This window comes from Narcine bancroftii, chromosome 4 (assembly GCF_036971445.1).
Source record: "Narcine bancroftii isolate sNarBan1 chromosome 4, sNarBan1.hap1, whole genome shotgun sequence".
NCBI classification, from domain to species: Eukaryota; Metazoa; Chordata; class Chondrichthyes; order Torpediniformes; family Narcinidae; genus Narcine; species Narcine bancroftii.
Window position 1 is genome coordinate 203,105,358 of NC_091472.1, and position 12,199 is coordinate 203,117,556.

The 12,199-nt window shown below is 43.4% G+C and overlaps 1 protein-coding gene and 1 long non-coding RNA gene across 6 annotated transcripts in view; one reads left to right on the top strand and one right to left on the bottom strand.

Moving 5' to 3' along the window:
• The window catches only part of ppil2 (peptidylprolyl isomerase (cyclophilin)-like 2), a 408,077-nt gene that overhangs the window by 203,394 nt on the left and 192,484 nt on the right, over positions 1-12,199 (bottom strand). For all 4 annotated transcript variants that reach the window (XR_011356343.1, XM_069933672.1, XM_069933670.1 and 1 more), the window contains one exon: positions 8,719-8,879. Coding sequence is in view for 3 of the 4 variants with exons in the window: in XM_069933672.1 (XP_069789773.1) it covers positions 8,719-8,879 (161 nt within the window). In the remaining variant the exon portion in view is untranslated. The remainder of the gene's footprint in view (positions 1-8,718; positions 8,880-12,199) is intronic.
• The window catches only part of LOC138761478 (uncharacterized), a 35,837-nt gene that overhangs the window by 5,512 nt on the left and 18,126 nt on the right, over positions 1-12,199 (top strand). The window lies entirely within an intron of this gene.

Genomic DNA, 12,199 nt, shown 5'->3' on the forward strand with positions numbered 1-12,199 from the left:
AAAAGATTCAGAGATCACCTTCCATTTTACTTTTATTCATACTGTTGCTTCTTTTGCTTCTCAAATTTCTGCCTGATTATTCAATGTTCACCATTCACTGTAAATTTAGTTTTGCTGTTTTATATTTCTCTCTTGGACCAGTCTTCAAGTTACAACTTAACACATCCAATCTTTTGTCTTTATGAGGAAAGGCCTGGTTTTTGTTCAGACTACTTCACCCTAAAGTCAGACATAACAAATTGCACCCCCCCCCCACCAAAAAAAGGAAAGCGATAATTAGGGAGACAATCAAACCACACATAGACAAAGGAGGGAAACTGTGTTTGGAGCGTGCCGAACAAAATGAGCACTTTGCAGGGAAAGGGACATGGACGAACCTGCAAGGAGCATTGAGTGCTATTGTTTTCAGGCATTTTCAGCTCAAAAGGAATTGAGGAGAAATTCCTTCAGAGGGTGGTGAATCTGTGGAATTTGATGCCACTGACAGTTGTGCAGGCCAAGTCATTGGGTATATCATTAGGTAGCTAAGTTCCTGATTCGTAACAATGTCAAAGGTTATGAGAAGGCAACAGGAGAATGAGTTGAAAGGAAAAAAATATATCAGCTATGACTGAATGGCAGAGCAGACTTGATGGGCTGAATTGCCTAATTCTTTATTTAAATTTAGACACACAGCAGGGTAACAGGCTCTTCCGGCCCACGAGCTCGTGCTACCCAAAACCCCCAATTAACCTACAACCCCCACACGTTTTGAAAGGTGGGAGGAAACCGGAGAGCCTGGAGGAAACCCACACAGACACGGGGAGAATGTACAAATATCACCGGGTTCGAATCCGTTTTATTGGCCCTGTAATAGGGTTGCGCTAACTGCTAGGCTAACCATGACACTTATAAATTTTTCAGACTGAGACATACAGATCAATAACGGGACCTTCCGGTCCATGAGCCCATGACGCCCAAATACCCAAATTAACCTCAATACGTTTTGGCAAGTGGAAGGAACTGGAGTCCTGGGAGGAAACCCTATGCAGAAATGGAGGAGAATGTACAAACTCCTTACAGGCAGCACCGGTTTCTAACTCTGGCCTGTAATAGCATTGCACTAAGCCCTAAGCTAACCATGCCATCCATGTCTTATTTCCTGTCATGGGGTCTTACAAAGGAAGCATCAGTTCCTTTGAAGAGTTTCAAGATGGATAAGGAGCAACAGCCTGATGGGATGTATCGTATCACAGTTTATTGGAAGAGAGGAAACTGCTGAGGCCTTGAACATTATCTTTGAATTCTCACTTGCAAAGGGCTAGGTCATGGAGGACTGGCGGGTAGCCTTTGTTGTTCCTTTGTGTAAGAGTAATAGGGGTAATCTGGGAAATTATAGACCGGTGAGCCTCATGTCAATGGTAAGAAAGCCACTGGAAAAGATACAGTGAGATAGGATTTATATGCATTTGGAAAGGTGTGGTCAGCTTAAAGGTAATCAGCATGGCTTTGTGGGGGCAGGATGTGTTACAAATATGAGTTCTTTTGAGGAGATGACAAAGGAGATGATGAAGGTAGGCAATGGATATGGTCCACATGGACTTCAGTAAATCTTTTGACAAGGTCCCTCACAGCAGGCTGATCTACAAGGTAAAGTAATGAAATTGATAGCTTGGATTCCGATCACTCGGGAGGCTGAGGGGGTGATAGACAGGAGTTACAGGGATAAAATTACATCAAGGAGGCAGGAAGAAGGAAGCTGGGTGAGAGACAGGAGAGGGAAATGCAATAGGCAGTAAGTGGCCATTCCCCTCAGCAACAAGTTTACCCCTTTGGACCCTGCTAAAGGAGATGACCTATCTGTGCAAGTCAGCAGCCAGACCAATAGCACCATGGTCAGCTCTCTGAGCCTCACAAGGGAAGGGTGAAGTCAGGTAAAGCAATAGCTATAGGGGACTTGATAGTCAGGGGAACTGATAGGAGATTCTGCAGGTGCAAAAGTGTGTAACTTCCTGGGTGCTTCTGAGTCGGTGCAGGATTTTCAGGGGGAAGTTGGTACCAATGACATTGGCAGGAGAGGGGTAGAGGTCCTGCAAAGTAAGTTTAGGGAGTGAGGAAAGAGGCTAAGGAGCAGGACCTCCAAAGTGGTCATCTCTAGATTACTCCCAATGCCACGAGCTGGGGAAGGTTTGAACAGGAAAATAGTCCAGACAAACATGTGGCTGAAGAGATGGTGCAGGGTTTCAAGTTCTTGCATCATTGGAATTTTTCTGGAGAAGGGGTGTCCAGTACAATTGGGTTAGGTTGAACTCGAGGGGAACCAATATCATGGCAGGTAGGTTTGCTAATGCTGTTGGGGGGGGGGTTCAAACTACATTCGCAGGGAGGTGGGAACCAAAGTGAAGGGGCAGAGGAAGAGGCGGTTAGCACACAAGTAGGGACAGATGGTAGGGAGTTTGTGTGGAGGGACAGGCAGATCGGGCAAAGTTGTGGCCAGTGGGATGAGTTGTGATGCAGCAGGGGCAAAGATACAAAAGTAATAAATAAAGAGCTAAAGGTTTTGTAATTAAGCGCACGCAGCTCAAGAAATAAAGTGGATGACCTTGTAGTAACAGCTACAGATTATCACATGTGAAGTTGTGGGCATCACAGAGTCATAGCTAAAGGATGGCTGTCATTCAGAACTGAATGTCTGAGGATACACAGTGTATCAAAAGGATAGGCAGATAAGCAGAGGGGGTAGCATGGTTCTATTAGTAAGGAACAACAGTAAATCATTAGAAAGAGGTGACATAGGTTCAGAAGTAGAATGATTGTAGATTGAGTTAAGAAATAACAAGAGTAAAGGAAATACAGTTATATACAGTCCTCCAAACAGTACTTGGGATGTGGGCAACAAATTACAACACCAAATAGAAAAGACGTGTCAGAAGGGCAATGTCATGTTTGTCATGTGGGATTTAAACATGCAAGTAGATTGGGACTGGATCTCAAGAGAGTAAATTTGTAGAAAGCCTATGAGATGGTTTTTTAGAGCAGCTTGTTGATGAGCCCACTCGGGGATCGGCTATACTGGATTAGGTATTGTGTGATGCATCAGAGGTGAATCAGTATTTACTCAGAAAACTGTGTATAAGGAAGGAAGGGAAACAAGGAGTAGTGTCACACACCATAGAAACATTAATGAGGAGGAGATGCTTGCTGCCTTACAACAAATTAACGTAGCTAAATTCCCTGGGCCTAACATAATATTCTCTTGAAACTTGAGTAAGACTAATGTAGAAATTGCAGGGGCCCTGGCAGAAATATTTAAAACGTCCTTACCCAAGGGTGATATGCCGGAGGATAGGAGGATAGCTCATGTTGTTCCGTTGTTTAAAAGTAAACCAGGAAATTACAGGCTGGTGAGCTTGATATCAGTAGTGGGTAAATTATTGGAGGGTGTTCTAATTGAACAGATATACAAGTATTTGGACAGTCAAGGGCCATGCTTTGTGCATGGCAGGTCACATTTAACGAATCTCATAGAGTTTTTTGAGGTTACCAAAGTAGATGAAGAAAAGGCTATGGATGTTGTCTATATGGACTTTAGTAAGGCCTTTGACACAAGGTTGCACATGGGAGGTTAGTTCACAAGGTTCAGACTAGGTATCCATGGAGAGGTTGTAAATTGGATTTGAAACTGGTTATATAGAAGTCAGAGAATGGAGATGGATAATTGCTTCTCTGACTGGAGGCATGTGACTAGTGGAGTACCTCAGGAATCAGTATTGGGACAATTGATGTTTGTTGTCTATATTAATGATCTGGATGATAATGTGGGAAATTGGATAAGTAAGTTTGCTGATGACATGCAGATTGGAGGCGTTGTGGACAGTAACAAAGGCTTTCAAATCTTGCAGAGGGATCTGGACCAACTGGGAAAATGGGCTGAATATGGCAGATAGAATTTAATGCAGCCAAGTATGAAGTGTTGCCTTTTTGAAGGGCAAAACCAAGGTAGGACATACACAAAGGGATCTGGGAATACAGATACATAATTCCCTGAAAGTGGTGTCACAGGTAGACAGGGTTGTAAAGAGAGCTTTTGGCTTCTTGGCCTTCATAAATCAAAGTATTGAGAAAAGGAGTTGGGATGTTATGGTGAGATTGTATAAGACATTGGTGGGGCCAAATATGGAGTAATGCATGCAGTTCTAGTTGTCTAACTACAGGAAGGCTAGCAGTAAGATTGCAAGAGTGCAGAGAAGATCTACTACGATTTTACCTGGTCTTCAAGAGTTGAGTTACAGGGAAAGATTAAACAGGTTAGGACTTCATTCCTTGGAGTGCAGAAGAATGAGTGGAGATTTCTTAGAGGTTTACAAAATTATGAGGGGTATAGATACTAAATGTGAGTAGGCTCTTTCCACTCAGATTGAGAGATAAAAACAAAAGGGCTTGGCTTTAGGATAAAAGGGGAACGGTTTCGGGGAAACATTAGGTGAATCTGCTTCACTCAGAGAGTGGTGGGAGTTTGGATCGGGTTGCCATCTGACATGGTAAATGCGGGCTTACTCTCAAGCTTTAAGAATAAATTAAGATACATGGATGGAAGAAGTCTGGAGGGTTAGGGACTGGATGCAGGTCAATGGGACTAGCGGAATGATATTTCGACATGGACTAGAAGGGGCAAATGGCCTGTTTTCTGTGCTGTATTGTTCTATGGAACCAGTACGGGGCAGTGATCACAATATGATTGAGTTCAATTTGAGATTTGACAAGAAGAAACTAAAGTCATATGTGTCGGTATTCAGTAAAGTGGAGAGAATTATACTGGCCAAAGTAGATTGGAAGGGGGCACTGGTCGGCAAGACGGCAGAGCGGCAAAGATGGAGCTTCTGCAAGAAATGAAGGTGGTGCAGGATAAATACACACCAAATAAGAAATATTCAAATAGAAAAATGTAACAACTGTGGGTGACAAGGGAAGTCAAAGCAAAAGAGAAACTAAAATTAGTGGGAACATAGAGGATTGGGAATTTTTTTTTAAGTTGGAGAAGGTAACTGAAAAACTCATAAGGAGGGAAAAGGTGAAGTATGAAGTTGGCCAGCAAATAATATCAAAGAGGATACAAAAAGCTTCTTCAAGTATGTAAAGAATAAGAGAGGTGAGAGTAGATATAAGACCATTAGAAAATGATACTGGAGAAATAATAATGGGAGGCAAGGAGATGGCAGAGGAGCTAAATGAGTATTTGGCATCAGTCTTCACTGTGGAAGACGCTCGCAGCATGACAGATGTCAATGAGTATCAGGGAAGAGAAATGAGTGCAGTTACTATTTCAATGGAGAAGGTACTCAGAAAGCTGAATGGTCTAGGGGTGGATAATTCTACCAGACCATATGGATTGCACCCTCTGTTTGGGCAAGTCTCTCTTTATGGGTTCTAGCTCCAAAAGGCCAATCTGACATCAGCACCATCTGGGTGCAGGAGCACATGAAGTGGCTGCCTCTCTGGCTCCCTGTTCGAAGTGAGTGTGGAGCACATTTAGCTCATAAGGGACTGTTGTGCTATTGAATGCAATGCTGCCTGACTTGAGCTCCGTGAGAGCGATTATGCCCTGCCATAGATACTGGTCCTTTGCAATGTTCTCATGGCACTCACGTTTTGTGTGGTACTGCCTCTAGGCTCCCTGATGGCCTTGCGGAGATCACACTAGGATATCTTGTAAAGGTTGAGTTTACGGATTTGAATGCCCTAACCCAGCATTCAATGGTGAGTTGATCACAGTTCATCCATGGTTTCCGATTGGGGATTACCCCTACCAAACTCTTAATCACACAGTCTTCCAAACACCAATCTGACGAAGTTGGTAAGTAAAGGTGGTATAAATTCATCGAGGTTGGTCACTGAATTTTCAAATATGGACCAGTCTATCGACTCAGGACAAGCAAAGTTTTGGATCATTAACAGTTAAGTATGACATTTAGGTTCACACCACTAAATCACTGATAAAGGCTGCAAATTGGCCAGGCCGAAGCACCAATCCCTGCAGAACCTATCATCTCTGTCCTCCCCAAACACCAGTCACAGGCTGCCAAACTAACAAAGATCAATTTATACCAACTTTTCTGTCTGTTAACAAGTCCCTGTCCATGCTTGGCTATCACCCCTGATTACAGGACCTTGTTCACCATTCTCTTGCATGAGGCATTATTGAAATCTTTATGGAAATTCAATCGTTCCTCCATATCCATTAGCAACACCCTCAAAAAGCATCAGTAGATTAGTTAATATTTCCCCTTTTCAAATCTATGCACACACTTAACTAGCCATTTATTGACTAAAAGAAATGCTGGAAAAATACCATTTAATAGTAGTAAAACACAAAAGTCTGTGCTTGAATTTAAAACACAATGCTGGAGAAACTCAGCAGGTCAATCAGTGTCCTTTTATATAGCAAAGATAAAGATACAACACCAACGTTTCAGGCTTGAGCCCTTCATCAAGGCAAGGTACCATTTGACAACCTGGATTTACATAACATCTTTGACATAAAAGTCTTTTCTTTTCTGGAGTTATAAGGAAGCTGTAGTTTAATCACTGAAGATGTCAATCAGCTGTCAATCACCTTAGATTTGCTGTCAGTGTATTTGATACAAACTGTTCAAGTTCTGTGTCTAATGATTTTTGGGTAGACATAAAGCTTACATATTTAAAAGAGAAACCACTGACAATTTCTAAGTAAATGACATTCAGGTACCCATTGATTTACATTTAATTGCATGAAAAAACAGGTAATTTGTCATTTGAAATTTGCTTCAGTGTTGGTCATTTGACAATCTTCCCAGATTCCTCAAAGAATAAGACTAATTATTTTTTCATTTAAAATGATGATCGATTATTAAAAGGCATTGTAGCAGCTGCAGTGCAGTGTGAAATGAAGATTGAGAAAATGATCAGACGTAGTCGAGTCGAAGTTCAGTAAAAGTCGTTTATTCAAACAGTCACACGCAGCTTTTAAAACCCCACACGTTCCAAATGACGTCATCCCATTGTGACATCGCATCGTCACTCAGAATCTCCCGAGCTGGTTGACCGCTACTTGGCACACCACCCCCCACCCCCCCCTCACCGGCGGTAGGAGGCTAAACCTCTGGTGCCATTACGGTCCACCGCTCTTGGGCAGTCGACTTACACCCTCACATCAGGGGTCATGGCAAGGACTGATCAAGGTCAAGATGAGCAGCCTTTAGTCAATCAATTGTAATTGTCTCCCCAATGTACAGTACACAAGTAGTACGATTGTTTTGAAGCACTCTGAAGGGGCCTTCATACAGCCTCTGTAAGAGTGGCCATGTGCACCTCTACGCACAAACACAAAATCACAGTCCCGGAGTTCCTTTGGGATGAAGGGTGTTGTTGTTCCATGCCTTAACGTGGGAACTGGGGTGAATTTTTCAAGACACTTCTGCAGTCTACCCAAGACTTCAGTCGGTGGCACCTCCTGTCCACGTGCTGCGGGCACAAACTCCCCAGGTACAATGAGCAGGGCTCCATAAACCAACTCAGCCAATGAGGAGTTCAGATAATCCTTGGGTGCCGTTCTTATTCCCAGGAGGATTCAGGGTAACTCATCCATCCAATCAGGTTCCTGAAAGCGGGCCATCAGTGCCTATGGAACTGCTCCACCAGGCCATTCGGCTGTCATGTGGGGGAGCTGTATTCCCAGCAGTCACGACAAAACATCCCAGAGTGTGGAGGTAAACTGTGGGCCTCTGTGGGAGGTGACATGTGTGGGTAGGCCCAATTGAGATACCCAGGCAGAAATAAAAGCTCTGGGGCATATATCGGCCGATGGGTTCATCATAGGAACCACCTCTGGCCACCGAGTGAATCTGTTGATGACCATTGACGAGTACTTAGACTCTCATGACACCAGAAGCGGGCCAGCAATGTTGACATGCACGTGGTCAAATCTGCGTTGTAGTGGCTGGAAATGCTGAAGCGGCACCTTCACATGCCTTTACACTTTTGCAGCTTGGCAGTCTGTGCACATCTTTGTCCAGTACATGACCTATTTTTGAGTCCATGATGTACAAACTTGTCAGCTATTAGACGGACAGTCGCTCAAATGGAGGGGTGGACAGTCCAAGAATGGCATCAAAAATGCAAAATTTCCACACAGCAGGGATGATAGGGCGAGACTGTTCTTTGGAAATGTCACACAGGAGAGTGGTACCTCACGGCCCAAAGGCTCATGACAGCAGTTCTATAACCCAGGAGTTCTTCGCCCTGGTGCTGAGCTTTGGCAAGTGACGTGTAGTCTACACATGGAGAGAGGGGTCCTACTGTTTGAACAGAGGAGCAGGACAGGGCATCAGCCACCACATTACCGGAGATGAGTTTAATCCTGGTTGAAAACTCGGATATATAAGATAGGTGGCATTGCTGGTGGGCTGACCAGGAATCTGATGCCTTCACAAAGGCTAACGTTAGCAGTCTGTAGTCAGTAAAAACCGTGAAGTCCCATCCTTCCAAAAAATAGCGCGTGTCGGACCGCTAGGTACAGCGCCAGGTGATCCCTATCGAATGTGCTGTATCCAAAAGCTGCGCATGACTGGTTGAGTAAAGCGACTTTCAATGAACTTCGACTTGACCACGTCTGATCATTTTCTCGTTCTTCATTCCGCACTGCGCCACAGTTGCTACGACATAGTCATTTATTATCATGTATTTACAGATATTTGCACTTACCGCATTTATTTTGTCCACTTTCTTTTTTCCTGGTTCTTTCATGATAGATGCCAGCATTTCATCACCCTTGTAATCCCTGTACAGTTCAGTCAGAGTTTCCCTCAGCTCCAAACTGGTACTTTTGAGATAGTAAGATGGATCTGACTTTGCTTTCTCTTCATCTGGAAAATATATTGGATTTGAGTGACAATTCAAAGCGTTATCTTTTTTTTGGTCATGTGAGTTACACAACACCATCAGAGGAAGTAAGATTTTATGAATTACATATACAGTTCAACTATGATTATCCAAAATGGTTGGGACTGGGCCCAAGTTGGATAAATGGTTTATTTTTGGAGAACTGAGCAAATCATTTGTAACAGTGTTTAAACAACACAAAGAGAAGGCTTTTTAAGCATTAAAATAATGTTTAATTCTCACCAAAACAAATGCTGGCCACTGCCGATCACCGACACCTCCCCACTGCTGCTGGGACCCTGAGGTCCCCACTCCTGCCGGGAGACCACTCACCTTGATGTCGCCGGGACCAGGGATTTTTCCAACTGCTTGCAGCTGGGAGGCAGTGGCACGCAGTTTGAGAGGGTGAGTTGGAGAGAAAAATCAATAAGGGAAGGTAAAGATTAAATGAAAGGAGAGAGGGGAGGGAGTTCCCTGAAACGAGGACAATCGTTCTAATTTCATGTCGGGTAAATTTTTTTTTCAACCTGTGAGGTCAGTTCAGCTCCAAAAAAATTTTGGATAGATGAGGATTTCTGATTTGTTTCGGATATCCTCATTTATCCAAAATTTAAATTTTTTTTGGGATAAATGAGGATTTTGGAGAATCTGATTTTGGAATATCAGAGTTGTACTATATTATTTATATTTCCCCCACTGCAGTATTCAATTGATTGGGAATATGTTGCGCATAGAAATGTTCGATCCATTGATCATTGGGGGATCAGAGGTGGAGAGGGTGAGCAAATTTAAATTTCTTGGAGTCTCTATCTCGGAGGACCTTTCCTGAACCCATCACACCAATGGCATTGTGAAGAAAGCATGTCAGCACCTCTACTTCCTCAGGAGTTTGCAGAGTTTTGGAATGACATCAGAAACTCTGGCAAATGTCTACAGAGGTGTGGTGGAAACCGTGCTGACCGGCTGCATCACGGCAATAGCTGAGCGGAACGGAAGTGGACATAGTCCAGCACATCACAGGCTAAACTCTCCCCACCATCGAGAAAATCTACATGAAATGCTGCCATCGGCGAGCAGCAGCAATCATCAAGGATCCACACCACCCAGGACATGCTCAATTCTCGCTGCTACCATCAGGATAGAGGTACAGGTGTGACAAGACTTGAACCACCAAGTTGACTTCTCAACGACAAACTCAATCAGAAATTCTTAGCTTGTTTATTATTTATTACAGAATATTTATTTTCTGCATTTGCATAGACAATCCGTTTATATATATTTTTTTCCATTGTTAGATTTCTTTCCTCTTGAGTAATTTACAGTTACTAGTATTTAGAAATTCTACCTGGCTGGCAGGAAAGGAAGCAATCAGTATGTGATGTCACGTACGTACCCTGATAATAAATCTGAACTTTGAACTCATTCAGTATGTGATGTCACGTACCTACCCTGATAATAAATCTGAACTTTGAACTCATTGTTTTAATTAAGCTCACCTGAGCTGAGTTACTCTGAACAAATGGCACTGAGACAGGGTGACAATGAATGAGACTTCACAGAATATTGTGCAGCCCAGTTAAGCAGTGCTTAAGTAATTAAAACAGATCTTATTTTTAATACTGGAGCTCTGCCCCCTTTGAGACTTATCGGCTCCAGAGCTTTTGCAAGAGCTTTGAAGAGTGCTCAAGGGACTTCACTAATGGATTGTTGTTTACAAAAGACAACAGATGAAAGAGCATGTCTGAGCCGCTGCTGTCTGGAAGAGAGCTTGCTGTTCTAAGAGGGTCATGTGGTTTTCCAAGCAGAGAGACACACACAGAGATCACTTGTACAGTGTTACAGACAGCAGACAGCAGCTGGGACTGGAACAGGTCAGGCTGGCAAACTTATGGAAGGTCCCCTATTTGTAAGACAGCTTGGTCAAAGCCCTTATGGTTCATGCAAGAGAAGAGAAATGCCTATCTAATGTTTCACTTGGAATAAGGGAAACAGAAATGAACTCTGTGGTGACCTGAAAGAAAGAGGTTATCATCTGGAGAACCCTGATGGGGCAAGTTTCTTTGGCAAAACACTGAAGTTAATGATCAGAAGGAATCAGTTGTGGGTGTCCAATGATCAACAAATCTCTCTCTGAAAACTGACAAGAACCTTCCTTTCAAGCACCAAAGCCTATTCTTCCAATATTTTGTCCAGCAGACCATCGCTCCTATTGAATGTGAACTGAGATTAACTACAGTTAACTGACTCATGGGCCTCGTCAACATTTTGGAGTATTTAATCGAGACTAATTCACAATGCAGACAAACCATAACTTGGAATACTGCATTCAGTTCTGGTAATCTCACTACAGGAAGGATGTGCATGCTAAAAAGAGAATGAGGAGATTTACAAAAATGCTGCCTGGACGGGAGAGCACGTCTTATGAGGACAGGTTGAATGAGCTTCGTCTTTTCCCCTTGGAGCGACGGAGGATGAGGGGTGACATGATAGAGGCATACAAGATGTTGAGAGGCATTGATCATGTTGACAACCAGAGGCTTTTCCCCCACAGCTGAAATGCTGAGGAGGGGGCACTTATTTAATGTGTTTAGAAGTAAGTACAGGGGGAGGGGGGATGTAAGAGGTAAGTTTTTCCACACAGAGAGTGGTGGCTGACACTGGGAGGCAGCAGCTCAACTTGCTGTGCCACTGTATCAGATTTCAGGTTTATTGTCAGAGTACATACATCACATACAACCTGAGATTCTTTTTCCTGTGCGCACAGAATTACCACTAATTGGTTGCGCAAAAACAAACTGTTCACAACGTACGCATGTAAACAAATAAATGTAAACAAACTGTGTAATACAGAGAGGGGTAGAAAAATAAAATGCACAAGTAAGTGTCTTTAAATGAGTCCCTGATGAGTTTGCGTTTGAGGAGTCTGATGGTGGAGGGGTAGCAGCTATTCCTGACCCTGGTGGTGAGAGTCTTGTGGCACGGACACCTCTTTTCTGATGGCAGCAGCGAGAACAGAGCGTGTGCTGGGTGGTGCGGATCCTTGATGATTGCAGCTGCCCTCCGACGGCAGAGTTCCCCGTAGATGTACCTTTTGCAGGGCTTTACGCTCAAGGGTATTGGTGTCCCCTTATCACTGTAGACATCACAATACACTGAGATTTAGGGAAGTAAGTGCGATATAAAAAGCATTGGGCATTGGGCATTAAATTCTATCACCAGATCAGCCAGAAAAAAACCTACCCACTGAATCAAGAAGCACCCATGACCAGATCTAACCAATCCAAGTAAAAACTCAGCAGGGCAA